General features: G+C 41.3%; 1 protein-coding gene across 1 annotated transcript in view; it reads right to left on the bottom strand.

The window, feature by feature from the left end:
* Window positions 1–23,196, bottom strand: part of LOC139386667 (voltage-gated inwardly rectifying potassium channel KCNH2-like) — a 64,810-nt gene extending 41,614 nt beyond the window's left edge. Inside the window, exons 1-4 of the mRNA XM_071132442.1 lie at window positions 23,121–23,196; window positions 19,642–19,872; window positions 3,217–3,375; window positions 125–343 (exon numbers count right to left, since the gene is read on the bottom strand). Of these exons, the coding sequence (XP_070988543.1) occupies window positions 125–343; window positions 3,217–3,375; window positions 19,642–19,872; window positions 23,121–23,196 (685 nt within the window). The remainder of the gene's footprint in view (window positions 1–124; window positions 344–3,216; window positions 3,376–19,641; window positions 19,873–23,120) is intronic.
* Window positions 23,197–23,939: the final 743 nt, after the last annotated feature.

Below are 23,939 nucleotides of genomic sequence, written 5' to 3'. Positions count from 1 at the left end.
TTATCCAAAGCAACTTACAATGAGTGCATATATTTTTGTATTTGACCGCAGTGAGAATCAAGCCCACAAGCATGTTGTTGCTAGCATGATGCTTTTACCAACTGAGCCATACAGGACTACTCACCTCCCAGCAAGGCCCTCTGGTCTTCGTCCCAGAGTAGTACCCCGGTGCCCCCCAGCCGCCGGCGCTCTGGCAGGGACAACAGCTTGTCCAGGGCTACAGACTCATGCCCCAGGGCAGAGAAGTCGCGCTGGTGGCCCAGCTCGGTGTCATCCTCCAGGGAATGTTTACTGCTGCTGAGGGAGCGGAGGGCGGAGGGCAGACGGAACCTATGCCGACGTGCTGCAGGTCAGAGGGGAAATGTCAGAGGGAAACGGAGATAGGTTTCTGACTACGTTACACACCGCACCAACATCATTAGTAAAGCAATGACATAATTAATTACTACACTCTTAGAAAAAAAAGTACTGAATTGTACTTAAAGGGGTACAAACGCATGTGACTGTAGTGGTACCCTGTGTCCATTGTGCCATTAGTTATAGGTACATAATTGTACCCAGTTTGAGGTTAAAAGTATGTTCCTTTATTATTTTTAAAATAAGAACTAAATATATTTTTTTAGTGGATTTGTCCTTCCTCTATGGGATCGGGATCAGTGGGACGGTTGAGCTAATGTATGCTAATGTGATTAAAATGAGGTTGTAAGTAACAAAATAATTCCCAGGACATAGACATATCTGAAACAGGCAGAAAGCTTAAATTCTTGTTAATCTAACTGCACTGTCCAATTTACAGGAGCTATTATAGTGAAATAATACCATGCTATTGTTTGAGGAGAGTGCACAATTATGAACTTGAAATTGTATTAATCGTGTACAACATTTCGAACAGATATACAATGGTTCATTGGATCAATAAAAAACTTGGCACATACACTGCTGCCATCTAGTGGCCAAAATATAAATTGTCCTTGGGCTGGAATAATACATTATGGCCTTTCTCTTGCATTTCAAATAATAATAAACACATGTTTTTTTCTTTATACGATCTTTTATCAGATCTAATGTGTTAAATTGTCCTACATTAATTTCACATCTCCACAAATGTCAAAGTGTTTCCTTAAAAAGGTATCATGAATATGCATATCCTTGCTTCAGGTCCTGAGCTACAGACAGTTAGATTTGGGTATGTCATTTCTGGCAAAAATTGAAAAAAAAGGGTCAGATCCTTAAGAGGTTTTAAGGTCACTACAATATTAATTAGAGCTCATTGTTGTCTCTTATGTAAGCCTTTATAAATACTTCAGAACTGAAAGCCAAAAAGCTCAACTTTTAATTAACATAAACAGAGACCACTTAAACACTTCCACTCACAGGTGGAAGCCACACCACAAACAAACTAAGCCACGCCTCCAATGATTGTACAAAAATGTACCATTTTACACAGTACATTATCCACACATACCGGAATTGGTACCGAACAGTACCATGTGAGATCATACAGTGGGGCAAATAAGTATTTAGTCAGCCACCAATTGTGCAAGTTCTCCCACTTAAAAAGATGAGAGAGGCCTGTAATTGTCATCATAGGTACACTTCAACTATGACAGACAAAATGAGAAAAAAAATCCAGCAAATAACATTGTAGGATTTTTAATGAATTAATTTGCAAATTATGGTGGAAAATAAGTATTTGGTCAATAACAAAAGTTTATCTCAATACTTTGTTATATACCCTTTGTTGGCAATGACAGAGGTCAAACCTTTTCCTCCATGCAGATCTCCTCTAGAGCAGTGATGTTTTGGGGCTGTTGCTGGGCAACACGGACTTTCAACTCCCTCCAAAGATTTTCTATGGGGTTGAGATCTGGAGACTGGCTAGGCCACTCCAGGACCTTGAAATGCTTCTTATGAAGCCACTCCTTCGTTGCCCGGGCGGTGTGTTTGGGATCATTGTCATGCTGAAAGACCCAGCCACGTTTCATCTTCAATGCCCTTGCTGATGGAAGGAGGTTTTCACTCAAAATCTCACGATACATGGCCCCATTCATTCTTTCCTTTACACGGATCAGTCGTCCTGGTCCCCTTGCAGAAAAACAGCCCCAAAGCATGATGTTTCCACCCCCATGCTTCACAGTAGGTATGGTGTTCTTTGGATGCAACTCAGCATTCTTTGTCCTCCAAACACAACGAGTTTTTACCAAAAAGTTATATTTTGGTTTCATCTGACCATATGACATTCTCCCAATCTTCTTCTGGATCATCCAAATGCTCTCTAGCAAACTTCAGACGGGCCTGGACATGTACTGGCTTAAGCAGGGGGACACGTCTGGCACTGCAGGATTTGAGTACCTGGCGGCGTAGTGTGTTACGTATGGTAGGCTTTGTTACTTTGGTCCCAGCTCTCTGCAGGTCATTCACTAGGTCCCCCCGTGTGGTTCTGGGATTTTTGCTCATCGTTCTTGTGATCATTTTGACCCCACGGGGTGAGATCTTGCGTGGAGCCACAGATCGAGGGAGATTATCAGTAGTCTTGTATGTCTTCCATTTCCTAATAATTGCTCCCACAGTTGATTTCTTCAAACCAAGCTGCTTACCTATTGCAGATTCAGTCTTCCCAGCCTGGTGCAGGTCTACAATTTTGTTTCTGGTGTCCTTTGACAGCTCTTTGGTCTTGGCCATAATGGAGTTTGGAGTGTGACTGTTTGAGGTTGTGGACAGGTGTCTTTTATACTGATAACAAGTTAAAACAGATGCCATTAATACAGGTAACGAGTGGAGGACAGAGGAGCCTCTTAAAGAAGAAGTTACAGGTCTGTGAGAGCCAGAAATCTTGCTTGTTTGTAGGTGACCAAATACTTATTTTCCACCATACATTTGCAAATAAATTCATTAAAAATCATACAATGTGATTTTCTGGATTTCTTTTTCTCATTTTGTCTGTCATAGTTGAAGTGTACCTATGATGAAAATTGCAGGCCTCTCTCATCTTTTTAAGTGGGAAAACTTGCACAATTGGTGGCTGACTAAATACTTTTTTGCCCCACTGTATGTGTACCTCTGGAGGTGCATGATATGTATTTATATCTTCTTGTACCCAAGAAAAAAATACTGTACCCTAAAAACTCTGGACCCCATTCATCACCTCAATCTCTTTCTGACTTACTATAACTAGATTTTTTAAGGTTTTCCACACAGAGGATCTTCTTTGTTTACCTAGGGGAAGCCAGGGGATGGGCAGCTTGTTGAGCTCTCTGGTCGGGGAGCTGGGAATAGGCGGATCAGTGGGCAGCTCAAAGTTGAGGATGAACATGATCACCAAGCCATCCTCATTCTTCACTGGCACCACATCAATTTTACAGGAGAAACACATACCTGAACACAGAGACACACACACATCAACACCAAAGTGAGAAAACACCTGTATTTTAAAGCACATGAATGCATACCAAAGTTCTCCTCTAGAGAGAGACACACAACAGCAGAGGAAAGCTGCAGAGATCAGCCAGGGAGTGGCCAACTGGGCAAAAACTGGTTGAATCAATGTTGTTTCCACGTCATAAAAAAATGATCAATGTGATGGCGTTGAATCAACGTGGAAAACTGATTGGATTTGCAAAAAGTCATCAACTTAAGGGCATTTCGTATTTTTGTCCTACAACTTTGAACCTAAATTCAATGAGATGATTATATATTTTGTTGATTTCACATTGAATTCAACAAAAATGAATGATTTGCTGTTATCATTCAATATTCAGGATAGTATTGTAATAGGCTCCATAATAACATAAACACAGGCTTTTGATGTAATTTGCAGAGAGAGATAGGCACTGACTCCTCCACATCATCCACCTGGCAGAGAGCTACTGCTATGCCAGGAGCCAAATCAATCCGGCTTCCCCTTGGAGAATGAGAGAGAGAGAGGTCACTGACTGACTGTGGAGGGATGGGGAGGAGGTAGCCAGATAACAGGTTAGCAGGAAGGACACATAGGACAGGCCTGACAGGGACAGTAGGAATATACTGTATCATCATCCCCTCCCGGATTAGAGCTCTAACATGGCCCCTTATTCTGCCTAATTCATCTCATTGAAATCACACAGTCATCTACTGCACTGCAAAACCATCTGCTACTGAACACTTTGTTCCGGGACGCACCACATCCTAAATCTATACAGATTTATATGCACATTGGTTTAGTCACCTTTTACATGTGGAGCACACTTGAGAACACTTCAATTGCTAGATATAATAACAATGGTGACTCTATCCAAAACTGAGTGAAGGTCTACAAAGGACTTTATTGAAATCATTTGTTGGAATTATAAGTGTCCATGTAGAAAAAAATGACCTAAATACATTTTTAAGACTACTGGTAAAACATTTTTAAATAAACATTAGAATAATGTATGTCAAATTTTCTGTACCTGCAGGGGATCAGTATATTACAAAGAGCCAAGGACAATTATCAGGGGCAATATGGAAACTGGATCATACTTCTCATGAAGACCACAAGCACCATATAAACCAAAATAAATGATATGATTATATCCCCCCTCCCCATCTCTCTTTTTCTCTCTCCATCTGTTTTTTCTCCCCCCTTCTCTTTCTTCTTTCCACCCTACCTCTCCCTCATCACAAACTCTGAATTACTCATTGGAGATTTCTCTCTCTCGTTCTCTTCATGAAATATTTACATATTAGCCCGAGGAGAGAGCTGAACTATTGATCTGTCTGTTCCTCCACTATTTCATCTCTGTCTGCAATAACACAGGCAGGCAGTGGACAGCAGAGTTGTTCAAACTGTTTAAAACTTCGCCAAGACCAGAGATGAGAGATGCCTGACACAATGATGGATATACATGTTCTTAATTTATCTATTATTTTACCAGGTAAGTTGACTGAGAACACATTCTCATTTGCAGCAACGACCTGGGGAATAGTTACAGGGGAGAGGAGGGGGATGAATTAGCCAATTCTAAACTGGGGATTATTAGGTGACCGTGATGGTTTGAGGGCTAGATTTGGGAATTTAGCCAGGACACCGGGGTTAACACCCCTACTCTTACGATAAGTGCCATGGGATCTTTTAATGACCTCAGAGAGTCAGGACACCCGATTAACGTGCCATCCGAAAGACGGCACCCTATGTTAGACTCAGCCAATAATACTGCTCTTTCTAGCCTGCCTGAATGCATATCATTAAGTGATGGAGGAACAATGACAAATCAATGACAGACAGCTCTTGCATTCCAGCAGTGCCCAACTCAGATAAGCAGCTGAGAATGAGTCCGTCTGATATACACTACTGTTCAAAAGTTTGGGGTCACCTAGAAATTCCCTTGTGTTTGAAAGAAAAGCACATTTTTGGTCCATTAAAATAACAGTAAATTGATCAGAAATACAGTGTAGACATTGTTAATGTTGTAAGTGACTATTGTAGCTGAAAACAGCAGATTTGTAATGGAATATCTACATAGGCATACAGAGGACCATTATCAGCAACCATCACTCCTGTTTTCCAATGGCACGTTGTGTTAGCTAATCCAAGTTCATCATTTTAAAAGGCTAATTGATCATTAGAAAACCCTTTTGCAATTATGTTAGCACAGCTGACTGTTGGTCTGATTAAAGAAGCAATACAACTGGCCTTCTTTAGACTAGTTGAATATCTGGAGCATCAGCATTTGTGGGTTCGATTACAGGCTCAAAATGGCCAGAAACAAAGACTTTCTACTGAAACTCGTCAGTCTATTCTTGTTCTGCGAAATGAAGGTTATTCTAACGTGAGAAACTACCAAGATCTCGTTCAACGTTGTGTATCTTCACAGAACAGCGCAAACTGGCTCTAACCAGAACAGAAAGAGGAGTGGAAGGCCCCGGTGCACAACTGAGCAAGAGGACAAGTACATTAGAGTGTCTAGTTTGGAAACAGACGCCTCACAAGTCCTCAACTGGCAGCTTCATTAAATGGTACCCGCAAAACACCAGTCTCAACGTCAGCAGTGAAGAAGCGACTCCGGGATGCTGGCCTTCTAGACAGAGTTGCAAAGAAAAATAATATATTAAATATTCACAAAACCAAATTCATCACAAATGTGGACACTGGATTGGATCATTGACTGGGTACTAATGATTGATACTAGGTGTGGATACTGTTCATGAAGATGACACTTAAAGACCTCCAGTGATATTTGAACTTTTCCTGTTGAAAAGCGATAAACCAAGTATAAATACAGTAAAGCACACACACACTATAGGGTATCAAAAATTTGTTTTGAGAAAAATAATGTTTTTTGACAACTGCAAACTGAGTTGGTCTGTTGGCGCACGCTGATGTCATCGGCCTCCGGTCTTGCTTGAGGAACACTAGAGGAGCAATAGAGAGCAAAAGAGGAACCCCTCCCCCCCATGTCATGAGGCACCTGGACCACCTATTGAAATGCCACTTGTGCCTTTTGTTAAGTAAACAAGTGTTAAATGAGGTGAAAATGAGAGTGGGACTTTAAGGATTTGCCAGAATAGAGCTGGCTGTGGTCCTGGTCAAAAGTAATGCACAATCTAGGGCATAGGATGCCATTTGGGATGTAACCTATCTATTAGAGTTAATGAGCCTTGGGGATAATTGGACAATTAATGCTAATAAAACACTGATTCTGCTCTCAGGGGAGAATCACCTTATTATCTGTGGAAGGAAGTCATCATTGTTCTCACTGAGGAGAATTAGAGATAGACACTAGGACATGGGCCCTATTGGAAATAAGAAGTCCTCATCAATGTGAAGCCCCTAAAACAACAATTACTTTGTGTGAGGTTCTCTATTGAATACCTAAGAAAAGGAAAACAATAATTCCTCTAAAACAGTTTTTAAGACAGATCCACCTTTGGCCCATCCACACAATCCCACTGAAACACTGTTTCACTTCAACAATAGTCAAACAGTTAGATTTAGTTTCGATTCCGAGGATACCTTTGACCTGCTAAAAATAAAGCACCAATGACCACTGAGCCAATCATTCATTCAGAAATATACAGTTATTTTAGAGCCCAAAAATAATCCCACGATCGAAATTTGGCTTTACGTGTCAAGTGAACACACATCTATGAAAAGTTAGACATGACTAATGTACACTCATAATAGCCATTCACAACGCCCTGTAAGTCATCATCACTCTACCTAATAATAACCTTAGGAGTCAGCCAATAATAGATCAGTGAGATTTACAGTGTGTGGGGTCATTCCTCACCCATAGAATATTAATCTGGTTGGTGTGAGTGTCTTACGTTTAGCCTTCCACAGTATCTTTCTAACATCACACTTTACACATCTCTGATGTTATTGATCTGCATTATATTTTACTACACACAACATCAATTCAGGGCTGGGGATGGCAGAATTACCAGATAACCATGTTACCAACGGTTATGGATGAAGACCGTCATGAAAATAAAATAACTGCCATAACCGTTTAAATCAGTGGAGGCTCCTCAGAGGAGGAAGGGGAGGACCATCCTACTCAGTGAATTTCAGAAAAATTTAAATAGTAAAACATAAAAAGTGATCATTTTTAGATTAAACTATACTAAATATATTCACGTCACCAAATAATTTATTAAAACACACTGTTTGCAATGAAGGTCTATAGTAGCCTCAGAATCACTCTGTAAGGTAGCATCCTCCATAGGGAGTATAGCTAGCTTCTGTCCTCCTCTGGGTACATTGACTTCAATACAAAACCTAGGAGGCTCATGGTTCTCACCCCCTTTCCATAGACTTGCACAGTAATTATGACAACATCCGGAGGATGTCCTCCAACCTATCAGAGCTCTTGCAGCATCAATTGACATGTTGTCCACCTAATCAAACGATCAGAGAATTAATCTAGTCCTGAAAGCATAAACTACAGCTAGCTAACACTGCAGTGTATAAAATGTGGTGAGTAGTTGACTCAAAGAGAGCGAAAGACAATAGTTGAATAGTTTTTCCAAATTCATTTCTTTCAAAATGAAAGAGAAGCAAGAGAGAGATTTAATAGTATATCTTTTTTTACTTTCACTTACTTAGCTAGCGTCGAATGCAGCTAGCTAGTTTAGCCTATTCAAACACCTGGCTCAAACATAGTATAATTCTATGTTAGCTAGCTGGCGATGGCTATCCAACACTGGAACTCTTCCAAGTCAAGGTAAGCTTTTGGTTTTATTAATTTATTGCCACCGGGGCCCGCTGGTGTAACTGCCAAATTGCTTGCTGCTGACTGTACACCGTACTGCATGACTGTAACGATTTACTAAAGCGTTAGTTCTAGTAGCTACAGTGCATTTGGAAAGTATTCAGACCCCTTGACTTTTTACACATTTTGTTACTCTACAGCCACCAAGACTCTTCTTAGGGCAATCGGGGGAGAAGGGCCTTGGTCAGGGAGGTGACCAAGAACCCGATGGTCACTCTGACAGAGCTCCAGAGTTCCACTGTGGAGATCGGAGAACCTTCCAGAAGGACAACCATCTCTGCAGCACTCCACCAATCAGGCCTTTACGGTAGAGTGGCCAGACGGAAGCCAGCCCTCAGTAAAAGGCACATGACAGCCTGCTTGGAGTTTGCCAAAAGGCAAACTCCAAGCATGGACTCTCATGGACTCTCAGACCATGAAAAACAAGATTATCTGATGAAACCAAGATTGAACTCTTTGGCCTGAATGCCAAGCGTCACATCTGGAGGAAACCAGGCACCGTTCATCACCTGGCCAATACCATCCCTACGGTGAAGCATGGTGGTAGCATCATACTGTGGGAATGTTTTTCAGTGGCGGGGACTGGGAGACTAGATGGGATCAAGGGAAAGATGAACAGAGCAAAGTACAGAGAGATCCTTGATCCCTGCTCCAGAGCGGTTAGGACCTCCGACTGGAGCGAAGGTTCACCTTTCAACGGGACAAAGACCCTAAGCACACAGCCAAGACAACGCAGGAGCGGCTTCAGGACAAGTCTCTGAATGTCCTTGAGTGGCCTAGCCAGAGCCCGGACTTGAACCCGATTGAACATCTCTGGAGAGACCTGAGAATAGCTGTGCAGCGACGCTCTCCCTCCAACCTGACAGAGCTTGAGAGGATCTGCAGAGAAGAATGGGAGAAACTCCCCAAATACAGGTGTGCCAAGCTTGTAGCGTTATACCCAAGAAGACTCGCGGCTGTAATCGCTGCCAAGGTGCTTCAACAAAGTACTGAGTAAAGGGTCTGAAAACGTATGTAAATATGATGTTTCAGTTTTAGATTTTTTTATACATTTGCAAAAAATTCCAAAAAACTGTTTTTGCATTGTCATTATGGGGTATTGTATGAAGATTGATGAGGGGAAAAAACAATTGAATCAATTTTAGAATAAGGCAGTAACATAACAAAATGTGGAAAAAGTGAAGGGGTCTGAATTATTTCCTAATGTATAAAATTGAGCACCAAGCAATGCAATCTCCATAGACAAACATTGTCCGTAGAATGGCATTACTGAATCTCAGTGATTTTCAACTTGGCAGCGTCATAGGATGCCACTTTCCTTCAAATTTCTGCCCTGCTAGAACTGCCCCAGTTAACTGTAAGTGTTGTTATTGTGAAGGGGAAATGTCTAGGAGCAACAACTGTTCAGCCGCGAGGATGTAGGCAACACAAGCTCACAGTACAGGACAGCCGAGTGGTCCTTCCACATATTTTCCCCAATTTCGCACTAATGCAATTCCACAAAATATACAACACGCATAGCAGCAGATTAGCAAAAAAATGTAATAGCACATTATCCAAACAGGTTGTCGCATAGAAGCCTTTAGCCTAGCGTATTTACTTCACACAAAGTCGCAATAAATTCAAAGCACGCGCATAATTGACACTGCCGGACTGCACACACAACCCGAATGCAGTTAATAAACTCTACAGGAAACCTCTACAGTATAGCCTATAAAATAACATTTACCTCTTTGAGCTGTTATTGTGACTCTTCAGACAGTCACACATTTTATAGGACAATGCACAAGTCACTTCATAGGCATCTAAGTCACAGACATGAAGTCTGTGAGGAGAGCCAGCTCTCCTGTCCTAGATTCAAGGCTATTTCCCTATCCAATCCAAATACCACTGAAACCCAAAATGCAGATTCCTGTCTCACATGAAAATTCCTAACTTTATTATGTAATCCATAGGTTGCAATGCATTATCAAAGCACGTCTGTCACCTATGCATGTCAAAACACAGCTATAACAATTTCCCCGCTTCTCTGCGCTGTCTCGTCCTTGCTGCCCATGAGAGCTTCACTAGAGAATGTGTGAATAACAAACGGTTTGAGAGTAGATATGGATATGTTTAAAACAGAGTTGGTCCTCGTTAAGCCGACAAGGTGGCACAGCACCCATCTCGAGAGAGCTGACGCTTAAACCGATTAGTAAAGACCTAATACTGACCATTACCTTAACCAAACCCTCAACCCTGACCCTAATTTTATCAATTCTGAAATGAAATATAGATTTGGGCGTGTGTCTTTATAGCCTTCGAGGATTGAACCTCTGCATTTTTTGAGCTTCGACGCTGCCATTGGACATGACTCAACACAACCGCATTCCCTCCCTGTCTGATGGCAATGCCGGATGCCCCCTTGGCTGTAGTGTAGCAGAGCCGTGATTTGGGGAGAACCCTGGCATTGTGACCATATTGGTTTTAAATGGGCACTTCCGATTATTGCGGGATAAATATGAATTATTTTCGGTATTGAAACTTGGTGGATTTTCGGGAAAATATTAATCCCTACTCCCTATATGTCTATGCAACTTTATTTTGTTTTGCACAAAATGGTCTCAAACGTTTAAAAACACCCTCCACGGCATTCAGCGTGTTTATTATGAAGCTGAATGTCAAAACGGTCAAGTGAACCAAAGAGAGTAATTAAGGGGAGAGACTGGGGAGCTCAGCTCATCATCAGACCTAAATCTAAAAAGGTCTCCCAGGCCTCTCTCTCTCTCTCCCCCGCTCTCCCTCCCTTCCGCAGGTCTTGGAATGGGAGTGAGGTTCTAGAGTCAAGTTCGGGACAGGATGGGACAAAATCGACAGTCCACAGGAATGGGCAGCATAGGAATAGTTATAAACTGAGGGGGCAGAGGGGTTAGAAATATGCAACCAAAACAAAACTGTGTGTTGGCCTAATATAGTTTACTTAATAAAAATCAGAGCGATGTCTGCATAAAACATACTTTAATAAAACACATTTTCCACCACGCTCCAGAGGAGCACTTAACAGAGGAAGTTATTTCAGATTATTACAAGTACACATGGGCATGGGACAGGGCTGATTTTAATCGGGACGGGACAGGAAAGTTCTGGGGTTATAGCACTGTTGCAGGATCGAGACAGCACGGAACATTTTTGACAGGACAAGACAGGAATTAATTTTCACTCCTGTGTCAACCTCTAATTCGGTATATCAGTCACCGGTATTCAACCATAGTGAGAACCCCTCTGATCGTTACAAAATAATGGTCTTTCTAATAGCTAACCTTAGAGTTAAGAAGAGATAGTCATTCAAACTACACTCTTTTCAAAAAGAAAATAACTGTACACTTAACACTAAAAGTAGTTTTGATATTGCAGTACGTTGAACTGTGACATTAGCCATAGTAGTAAAAAACAGTCGTTTCCCAAATCGGACTTCCGAGATTGGTTTATTTCAGTGACAAGCTAGTATAACAGAACCCCAGTTTAGAGTAGATACTGTTTTTCCCATTACAGAGGGACAATTTCATTACCCCATGCCCCATGCCCAGACGTAGTAATAAACGACTTACACTGCGGCCTGTGGCAGAAATTGCACTGCAGATTTATAATATATCTTGTTCTGCTCCTACTGTATGCATCTGTCAACGTATGACGTCAAAGAAATATCACTGAATCGTGACTTGTTTTGAAGGAGAACTTCAGGAAGGCTGTAGGCTACAGTATGTCTGGAAACTTCTAAATATTTTCAACTAATAAAATGCATACCAATAGCGTGAAGAACTCACTCCATGAGATATGTTTATACAGAAGCAGTGAACATTTTTACATTTTGTAAAATTTATTTTACCCCCTTTTCGTGGTATCCAATTGTTAGTAGTTACAACTCTCATACGGGCTCGGGAGAGGCAAAGGTCAACACAGCGCGCATCCAACCCGGAAGCCAGTCGCACCAATGTGTCAGAGGAAACACTGTGCACCTGGTTAGCACGCACTGTGCCCAGCCCACCACAGGAGTCGCTAGTGTGCAATGAGACAAAGATATCCCTACCGGTCAAGTCCTCCCTAACCTGGACGACGCTAGGCCAATTGTGCGTCGCATCATGGACCTCCCGGTTGCGGCCGGCTGCAACAGAGCCTGGGTTTGAACCCAGAGTCCCTGGTGGCATAGCTAGCACTGCAATGCAGTGCCCTAGACTACTGCGCCACCTGGGAGGGACTACAACATCCTTCTTAAGACAATAACAGTGTAAATATATTTTTGGACGTGTAATATGTCCATAGCATTCTGATTTAGACCCGAAACAGGATCTCATTAAGTTCTGTTTAGTTGTGGTCATATGTCACACGTTATTATCCTCATGGGGGCTTCCATCTCATACAGTAGCTAAAGAAATCGTAAGTAAGTAGCCTTAGTGCGAGCCAGAACAACTAATAGGGCAGGAGCCTATCTCCTGTTTCTGTAGCATGAGGCAGCTTGACGTACAAGTACACCCCCTGGACAGGACCCTAGTCTATCGCAGGGCCTTACCCCAAATCTATCTCCTTAATGCTGAGTGCCAAGCGGATATGGTCCCATTTTTTTATGTCTTTCATATGACTCGTCGAGGGATTGAACTCACAACTTTCAAAAAAACATACTTTTATCCAGAGCAAGCAAGGTTAAGTGCCTTGCTCAAGGGAACATGAACAGACTTTCCACCAGCTTTGGGGTTCAAACCAGCAACCTTCCAGTTACTGGCCCAACACTCTTAATTAACCGCTAGGCTACCTGTCACTGACACTCCAGCCACAAGTCCGCTGAGTTGGTCAGCTGAAACAATATATGTAGGAAAAAACTATAACAAAAGTGATAGGAGGGCAAAAAAATGTAATAAGATATTAATGCAGAACAGTTTTAATATTACTGTATATGACAGAGAAATGTACAGTCTGATGTGAAGGAGGGTGATAGGAATGTTTCTAAAGAAAATTCTCATGAAGAAAATCCAGTATATCATATATCTCAACACACATAATATAAATTCAGGCAAATGCTCTCTCTGTACTGTATAGCCAATAGACTTTTCCAAGACAAGTGTGCTACTCTTAGCATAACTATAGTTTTAATTTTAAGATTATGTGTCTCTGTCTATGCTAATGTTTTAGATACATGTACATTGTAATGTATTTTTGTCTGTGGTCTTTTTCATTATGTCACGGACCCCAGGAAGACTAGCTGTCGCCATTGTCGTCAGCTAATGGGGATCCTTATAAAAATCATAAATTACTTAATGGGTTGAATGATCTGGTTTTAGTACAGGACATCATGATAACCAAGTCTTTAAATATTGATTATTGACTATGGTGATCCTACAGGAAAAGAGTGAAAGAGCCACAGTAACTAATTTCCTGTAATAATCACCAGCTTGGCTTGGCCCTATCCCCCTTTAACAGGATTTAGCATTTATCTTCCACTCCTAAACCAGATTAAGGTGCCATAATAATGACCCAAATAGAATGCATTACTCTCTTCCAAGTCTTCTACTCTAATGCTAATAATGAGAGGATGGAATCTTCAGGAGTTCCAGTCCCAAATCTCTGTCTCGTGGATGGAAGGCAGCCAAAAGACATGGTGTGAAAAAACGCTGCTCCCAAATTGAAAAGCCAATTACACACAAACCACAGGAGAGATAGACGACCAGAATAATGTGCCAGTGTGTCCTTGTGCTTCATGTGGTGCCTCACACAGAGAAGCAACTAGGGAGGCATTACTACCATATCAATGTGATTTAGCTGGGGGCGGGGGGGGGTTGTGTAGGCACTGAAACCCAACTATAGTTACACTTCAGTACAGCTAACGAGACACTAAATATTGACTCAACATAGGATGTCAATGGAAATGATTTATCCTCTCTCTATGTACATTTGAACTCAGAAGTTTACATACACATTAGCCAAATACATTTAAACTCAGTTTTTTACAATTCCTGACATTTAATCCTAGTAAAAACTCCCTGTTTTAGGTCAGTTTGGATCACCACTTTATTTCAAGAATGTGAAATGTCAGAATAATAGTAGAGAGAATTATTTATTTCAGCTTTTATTTCTTTCATCACATTCCCAGTGGGTCAGAAGTTTACATACACTCAATTAGTATTTGGAAGCATTTGGGTAGCCTTCCACAAGCTTCCCACAATAAGTTGGGTGAATTCTGGCCCATTCCTCCTGACAGAGCTGGTGTAATTGAGTCAGGTTTGTAGGCCTCCTTGCTCGCACACCCTTTTTCAGTTCTGCCCACACATTTTCTATAGGATTGAGGTCAGAGCTTTGAGATGGCCACTCCAATACCTTGACTTTGTTGTCCTTAAGCCATTTTCCCACAACTTTGGAAGTATGCTTGGGGTCATTGTCCATTTGGAAGACCCATTTGCGACCAAGCTTTAACTTCCTGACTGAAGTCTTGAGATGTTGCTTCAATATATCCACGTAATTTTCCATCCTCATGATGCCATCTATGTTGGGAAGTGCACCAGTCCCTCCTGCAGCAAAGAACTCCCACAACACGATGCTGCCACCCCCATGCTTCACGGTTGAGATGGTGTTCTTCGTCTTGCAAGCCTCCCCCTTTTTCCTCCAAACATAACGATGGTCATTATGGCCAAACAGTTCTATTTGTGTTTCATCAAACCAGAGGACATTTCTCCAAAAAGTACGATCTTTGTCCCCAGGTGCAGTTGCAAACCGTATTCTGGCTTTTGTATGGGGGTTTTGGAGCAGTGGCTTCTTGCTTGCTGAGCGGAAGTTCAGGTTATGTCGATATAGGACTTGTTTTACTGTGGATAATATAGATACTTTTGTACCTGTTTCCTCCAGCATCTTCACAGGGTCATTTGCTGTTGTTCTGGGATTGATTTGCACTTTTTACACCAAAGTACATTCATCTCTAGGAGACAGAATGCGTCTCCTTCCTGAGTGGTATGGCGGCTGCATGGTCCCATGGTGTTTATACTTGCGTACTATTGTTTGTACAGATGAACGTGGTACCTTCAGGCGTTTGGAAATTGCTCCCAAGGATGAACCAGACTTGTGGAGGTCTACAATTTTTTTCTGAGGTCTTATCTGATTTCTTTAGATTTTCCCATGAAGATAGGCCTTGAAATACATCCACAGGTACACCTCCAATTGACTCAAATTATATCAATTAGCCTATCAGAAGCTTCTAAACCCATGACATCATTTTCTGTTATTTTCCAAGCTGTTCAAAGGCGCAGTCAACATAGTGTATGTAAACTTCTGACCCACTGGAATTGTGATACAGTGAATTATAAGTGAAATAATCTGTGTAAACAATTGTTGTAAAATTTACTTGTGTCATGCACAAAGTGGATGTCCTAACCGACACACAAGAAACTTGTGGAGTGGTTGAAAAACAAGTTTTAATGACTCCAACCTAAGTGTATGTAAATTTCCGACTTCAACTGTACACAATATACTATACACAGCTGTTTTGACTTTGAATTTGCAGATTGCTTTCTTAAAAATACTCATTCCAGTACAGCGAGATGAGATGTCATCATATCCAAAGTTACCTTGAGCCTCAATCATCCTAGAAGAAAGCTTTATTGTGCTGTAACTTTACACTATCATATTTCAAAGCAGATTAAATTGGGCTTGTTCTACAATCCAAAGAGATTTAGGCAGCAGGGAGATGCTAACCTGAGCTTTGTTGTGCTTGAACTGGGCCCAGAAGACAGCATTCACAAAATCCGGATACATTTTGGAATAATTCCCCTGTTAGTCCTCCGCAATGTAATTCACAACAAATTCAACATTAAGCTACTGCGACATTCTTTACAGAAAATAACAATCCAATTAGCACCCCCCCCCCCCCCCCCCAAAAAAAACACCCGGTACATCTATCATTTACGGAGCATACTCTCAGGGGGTTAACTAGGATTAAACTGAGGATGTAGTGAACACCAAGGTTATCTCCATAGCCATTAGGGTATTCCAGCTATATTCTACAATATTATCTACACCTTTAGCGAGGTCATTACTCCAATCCCCTTAAGGAGATCTCAGTCACTCAGGAACTCACTAAATGGGCACTGTATTCTGATCCTCAACATTATATGGCTCAAAGGTGTAAAATACATCAGCTGCCTGCAACTTTTAAATGCAAACACATTGCAGCGTTACCAGGTTTGACACTGATTTCCGGGGATTGCTGCTCATTTCTGAGAATATGTTTACTGATTTGCGGCAGGTAGCCTAGTGGTTAGAGCATTGGGCCAGTAACTGAAAGGTTGCTAGATTGAATCCCTGAGCTGCCCCTGAACAAGGCAGTTAACCCACTGTTCCCAGGCCATCATTGTAAATAAGCATTTGTTCTTAACTGACTTGCCTAGTTAAATAAAAATGTTTGTCGTCAGTATATTTGAGTTCCTGGAATGAATTAATACTCTGGTGGGCAATTCACCTGTGCTTTAATGACCTCTCATGAGAGATGAACTGTGAGGACTGAGACACACTGTGCCAAATGTTTTCTTGTTTACAAAGACCATTTCATTCTAGTGGGAGTTTAGGTATATTAGTAGGGTCTCTCACTGTGTATATGATGAGATCATCGATTCACCTGCCTGCATGAGAGCTTGTCTGGCCATGAACTCCCTGATCTTAACTAACGAATGACTGAATCCAATGCCTATGCATGCTGTGCCACTGTTATTCAATTTACAGTCTACATTGACACAGACTGTTATGCAAAAGGATTTATAATTATGAATGTATTAATCTCTCGTAGAAAATGAACACCTACGTACTGTATAAGTCTCCAGCACACAAAAAGTTAAATCTGCCCTTTACATGATACAATACTGTCTCCCGCCCCCTGCTCTGCTCCTCCTAGCCTTGAAACAGACAGAGGGCATTGTGTGTTTTAGACTCTTATGCAACCATTCGAAAATCCAGGGGTTACCTTTGGGATTTGAGAGCCATAGTGAGTAATCGTCCTTCAAGCCATCCCCAGCTAGCACATTTGGTTCCTTGGAAGTTTTTGGTTTCACATGGGTCTGGGAACAAAGCCATATGTTTCTTGACCGGTAAAAGTGAACGTTTTTTAAACGTTCTGACAACAGAAGTGAAAATATTGCCTGTTCCGCGAACATTAATTTTTAGGTTGCAGGGAGGTTCTGAGAATGTTTTACTATGGTTCCCTGAAAGTTTTCCTGGGAGGTTTTATTAACGTTCTGAGAATGGAAATGATAGGTTATTTGATGGTAATTAAATAATGTTCTGAGAACATTCTAAATGTTGGGAATGTTGGGAATAAAATGTAAAGGTTACTTGGAGGTTGTTGAATAACTTCCTTAAAACTTTCACTGAATGTTTCAATAAGACTTTTAATAACACTGTTAGCTTAGTTTGGGTTAACTTTTTTGAACTCCAAGCACAGATAGGACACATGGAAATGAATTTGCTTAAGCTGGGTGTTCACGAGTTTGGCCCCGATTTAGCTGTGCCAGACAGGTTTTGGAGATCGGAAACAAAATCCCCATGTCGTTGCCTACTCAGGGTAAGCAGCCGTTCCCAACGCTTGTTTAATGTGAGCGGATCAGAGACGCAATCTGAGGGCTACCAATCCGGTCTTTGAGCAGTCCCAGACGTCCAGATATTTTCAAACACTTGATTTTATCTGCACTAAATCTGCAATGCTCTTGTAGTGTGAGATATGCAGCGACAAGATTTGAGAACGGTGATCAGCAACAGCCAATTAGAGCTCTCCAGAGGAGGAGCTAGTGAGATGACATTGTATCACATCACCCAGAATGTGTAGTCTCGAGCAGGAGCAATGACCAGTACTAGTATGCGTTTGTACTTGCCATAGTGTCAAATCGTTACAGCTCTGACAAGCTATTTACACACAATGTTATTGAACTCAAAATGTATTGGCTAGATACTTCAACTCATTATGGCAAGCGTGAATGTCTGACTGAAAATGTTTATGAGGCTGCTTTGAGACAATGCTCATTCTAGCTATCTAGTCACATCACATCCTTGTTGTAATGAGACAGCGTCGTATCGAGAATCATCAAGACCAAGTGAAGAATCTTTTAGTGTGTGATGCCCCGTCTGTGCCACTACGTTTTCAAGACAAAAAACTACAGGAAAGATGGTTGTTTAATGTGAGAGGCTCACCAATGTTAGGATTTTAAAAGTTGTGTTGTGTCCACCTGGCATTAGGCATGCAAACACATTTATTTTATTGTGTCACAGCATCACTGAAATTTAAACCTTTGATCTTCTGTTCTCTATTCATGGAATTAGTCCACTGCGCCACCAGGATGGAGCTAGCATGCCATATTTTTTAAACTCACACAAACCTGTAGGAAACGTTATGCTGAAGTATTGAAATTCCCACAGAAGAACGTTGTTTCATAACGTTCTCTGAGCTATTGGAGAACATTCCCCATGTCAAACCATTTGTTCCTAGAACATTACAAAAAATGTAACCATGTTTGAACTTTTAGGAAACGTTCTGTTTAAAGTTAAAAAAAACATTGTTTTGTCACGTTCCTTAAAGGTGCTGAGAATGTCCCAAAGACAAGCAACTATCCTGCACCATAGGACAACCACGCTCCCACCAAGCTCTAAGAAACATATGGTTCACTGAATGTTATGAGTGAGCTGGGTCACAACTCATTGTCTTTTGTTACTATTGTTTTGATTACGCTATTCCCACCTGCCCTGTGTGTGTGTGTGTGTGTGTGTGTGTGTGTGTGTGTGTGTGTGTGTGTGTGTGTGTGTGTGTGTGTGTGTGTGTGTGTGTGTGTGTGTGTGTGAAGGGGGCTGTGTGTGCTGTGTTTCTGAGTGTAGGAAGCATCATGTCCATTTAGAGTACAGTGGAGAGGCATGAGGCAGGCACTGAAGAGAGCAATGAAGATGTCATAAAAACACTATCTATAGTTCATTGCTTTCCTATCTCTTCTTGTAATTGGCACAGCTGTGTGCTGGAACCTATGAGAGAAATAATAGATTCACAAAAACACATGGACCATTTGGACATTGTGAGGGGAAATGTTCAATATGCACATCTCATTCTCCAGCTATATGATCCAAAAAACATCATTAATTTCTGTACCATCGTAAAGACAGTGTTATGTGGTCCTTATGACAGAGCATTCAAGTAAAGTGTTACTAAACTAGGATTAACCAATACCCAAAGCCTTTATAAGGACCTCATTATCTCAATAAAAGCATCTGGCATTACCTAAAAAAAAATCACCCAAAATGAAAGATTAAACACTGATGAATGAAATACTTTATAACCACTATTCCTATGTGTTTTTTATGTTTAAAAATAAAATGAGAGCCATGCTGAAGCCCTGGCGGGCTGTGCCGGGTCGGGTCGTACCATCTTTGGCGTAGAGGGAGATCTCCACCTTCCTCTCCTCGGAGCCCAGCAGAGCCTTCGCCATTTGGGCCACGGCAGGCCTCTTGGTGTGCGGCCCGTACAGGAAGCTGCAGGTGCACGGCTTCTGCATGACCTCAGCGCGTGTGTACCCGCACATGCCACAGAAGGCGTCGTTACAGAAGATGATGGCGCAGTTCTCCACGCGAGCATTGGCGATGATGAACTTGCGATCTGAGGAGGGAGGGAGTAATAGATCAATATTGTTTTAATCTGAAGAGTCATTGCAATTTGTCATCACATATAATACAGTCTACTACAGTTCAATCTAGTACAGGCTTCAGTGAATGAGTCAGAATACAATCAGACATTTTATTAAATAGTTTGAGGAATGATCATCGGATCCAGATGGGGCAACTTGTCCCCCTGGCAATCTAATGTAAGTTAATGGTACCTAAATTAGCATTTTCAAAATTATGTCCAAATCATTTTCAAGTAACATCATTGAATTACAAAGTCATTTTTTCAGATACTTTAGGATGATTTGGACATGAGATGGTGCGAAAATTATTAATAGTGAAATGTGCAATACCATTTTGTTTAAATATTTGATTTATTTAATTAAAATAAGACACATAGACTTTAGCCTTTAAGAGTTAATTATACATTTAAAAAATAGATTTTAAACACTAATCTTCTGGGGGGCAGTTACCCACAGTACTTGGGAAAAACTGCCCTTTTGTAAAATTAAGATTTCATTAAATAACTAATGCATTCGGAAAGTATTCAGACCCCTTGACTTTTTCCACATGTTTTTAATGTTACATCCTTATTCTAAAATTGATAGTTTTTTCCTCCCCTCATCAATCTACATACAATACCCCATAATGACAAAGCTAAAACAGGTTTTTAGGAATGTTTGCAAATGTATTAAAAATACAAAACTAAAAAACTCACATTCACATAAGTATTCAGACCCCTACTCAGTACTTTGTTGAAGCACCTTTGGCAGCGATTACAGCCTAGAGTCTTCTTGGGTATAACACTACAAGCTTGGCACACCTATCTTTGGGGAGCTTCTCCCATTCTTCTCTGCACATCCTCTCAAGCTCTGTCATGTTGGATGGGGACTGTCGCTGCACAGCTATTTTCAGGTCTCTCCAGAGATGTTCGATCGGGTTCAAGGGCTCCGGCTGGGCCACTCAAGGACATTCAGAGATTTGTCCCGAAGCCACTCCTGCGTGGGCTTGGCTGTGTGCTTAGGGTCGATGTCCTGATAGAAGGTGAACCTTGGCTCCAGTCGGAAGTCCTGAGCGCTCTGGAAGAGGTTTTCATCAAGGATCTCTCTGTACTTTGCTCTGTTCATCTTTCCCTCGATCCTGACTAGTCTCCCAGTCCCTGCTGCTGAAAAACATCCCCACATCATGATGCTGCTACTTACTTGTTAGATATGACTGCATGGTCGGAACTAGAAGCACAAGCATTTCGCTACACTCGCATTAACATCTGCTAACCATGTGTATGTGACAAATACAATTTGATTTGATTTAACCATGCTTCACCGTAGGGATTGTGCCAGGTTTCCTCCAGACGAGACGCTTGGCATTCAGGCCAAAGAGTTCAATCTTGGTTTCATCAGACCAGAAAATCTTGTTTCTCGTGGTTTGAGAGTCCTTTAGGTGCCTTTTGGCAAACTCCAAGTGGGCCGTCATTTGCCTTTTACTGAGGTGGCTCGGTGGAGGCCTGATTGGTGGAGTGCTGCAAAGATGGTTGTCCTTCTGGAAGGTTCTCCCATCTCCACAGAGGAACTCTGGAGCTTTGTCAGGGTGACAATCAGGTTCTTTGTCACATCCCTGACCAAGGCCCTTCTCCCCCGATTGCTCAGTTTGGCCAGGAGGCCAGCCCTAGGAAGAGTCTTGGTGGCTCGAAACATCTTCCATTTAAGAATGATGGAGGCCACTGTGTTCTTCGGGACCTTTAAATGTTCAAGATTTTTTTTTTTTACCCTTCCCCAGATCTGTGCCTCGACACAATCCTGTTTCGAAGCTCTATGGACAATTCCTTCAAACTCATGACTTGGTTTTTGCTCTGACATGCACTGTCAACTGTGTGCCTTTCCAAATCATGTCCAATCAATTGAATTTACCACATGTGGACTTCAACCAAGTTGTAGAAACATCTCAAGGATAACCAATGGAAACAGAATGCACCTGAGCTCAATTCCGATTCTCATATCAAAGGGTCTGAATACTTCTGTTTTTATTTTTTTATACATTTGTAAACATTTCTAAAAGCATGTTTTTGCTTTGTCATTGTGGTTATTGTGTGTAGATTGTTGAGGAAAATGTTTTATTGAATCTATTTTAGAATAAGGCTGTAACGTAACAAAATGTGGAAAAAGTCCAGGGGTTTGAATACTTTCTGAATGCACTGTATTTCCCTTCATAGTTTGCTTGCCTAAGCATGACCATCCATCATCCACATACCTCATTTTAACCAAACTTTGCTTTTTTGTGTCAGCAATTGGACATTGTTCTTAGGGGGGGGGGGGGGGGGGGCTAGTTACCCCACATTACCCTATGCTTACCGGATACATTTAAAGCAAGCATTCATTCCAGCCTTACTGATTGAACCTTTCGTAAACTAAAATACAATTTAAATTGGTTATTCTACTTGACCAAACATGCCATATCAGTGACACCAAGGCATGTAACCTTGCATGAGAACTAAGATGGGAGAATCTGTAAGGTGCAAGTCTGTTTTCACATTCAACTACTAAACTTGCTGTTTATATCAAAACTATAAACTGTTTAGAGCCTTAGAAAAACAAGTAGATGACGTTTTGGTATCAAAATATGTCCCCAGAAGGAAACATTCAGTGATGGATTTTAGTTATTGAAATGTAGCTGCTTTACTCTCTCCCATCCTGCTTAGAAATGCAGCTCGGGTTCTTCAGGTCCTGCTGTGATATAAGACATATTTATGCTCTGACAGACACTGCTGCCCTATTTATATCCACTTGAAATGTTGGTCTCCCAGTAAATGTCAGGTAGAAATGTAGCCATGCCTTTATCATTAGACTATGTGTGTAAAATTCTAATACCAAGAGGGTAAACATAGAATTACCCCTGAGACTACACAATCAAATGTGTGGCATACTGTACATATTTAATCTTCACCTATATTATTTGGTTCAATATTTGCTAAGTCATATCAAGGCAAAATTGTGCAGAGACAATACGCTCCTTTTTACAAGACAATCATAACACTATATAATAGAAAGTGGTCACATCTCATGAAACCTATGAACTTTAATGAACACGGGCAGATTACCTACAATAATAGCCTAGTATTTTCATTTTAATCGGGACAAATTGCAATTAAGACGCATTTTGCAAATCGAAAGACACGGTTTGTGTTACATTCCAAATCACAGCATGGTTCCCCAAAATGACTCAATATTGAAGAAAAAAAGTTCTTACTCTGTCCTTCGAATTTTCGGATGATTGTATCCAGAAAAGTGTTCTGAGGAGCCACGTGTCCCCGCCGAACAGGCATATTTTGGGCGGTATTTCCCTCGGTTTGGAAAGTTGGACCGCAGGCTCTTGTCTAGATCTCGCACTCTGCACCGCTGTAGCCTATGTGGCCCCTATAAAAATCCCAAAGTAGCTGAAAACATGTCACAGCCACCACCAAGTCCTGCGACGTGACGTGTCAACTACTTTTTTTAATCACTTTCTAAAGCAGACACTCCGACGATTGTATTTATACATTACCCAAACAAGTAGTATATTTGGCCGTGTATCAACCGACCTGCTTTGGTGTTTACGGATGATGTATCCATCCTTTTCTTCCCTGCTTGGAAGTAGCAACGCCTCTTCAGTGAAAACTGCAATTCCAAATCACAGGTGCCTACAGGACAGTGCTGCCGATAATTAGAACATCTTTGACATTACTGCTCTATTATCCTGTTTCACTGTCAGACCGTGGCTGCAACCTTTGCTTTTGAAATGACGATGGTCTATCAAGTAATGGATGGAGTTCTCAGGAAAATAACAATAATAATTTGGGGGAGGGATAGTTGGGATGTGCAAGAAACTAATTTCCGTTACTGTAACAGGACAAAGGACAACAGGAGAAATATAAGTACCCCGGCATCTCTGTCAGATGCGTCTCTGTAATACTACTAGCCACCTAGCAATTGTATGAAGTTGGCTTCAACTAGCCCAGATAGGTTCCCAAACTCTCAACCTCATAACTAGCTACCAAGAAGCCATTTCGGCTAGCTTGTCTAACTATCT

Source organism: Oncorhynchus clarkii, chromosome 28, assembly GCF_045791955.1.
Source record: "Oncorhynchus clarkii lewisi isolate Uvic-CL-2024 chromosome 28, UVic_Ocla_1.0, whole genome shotgun sequence".
Taxonomy (NCBI): domain Eukaryota; kingdom Metazoa; phylum Chordata; class Actinopteri; order Salmoniformes; family Salmonidae; genus Oncorhynchus; species Oncorhynchus clarkii.
This window is presented reverse-complemented; position numbering and strand designations above follow the sequence as displayed.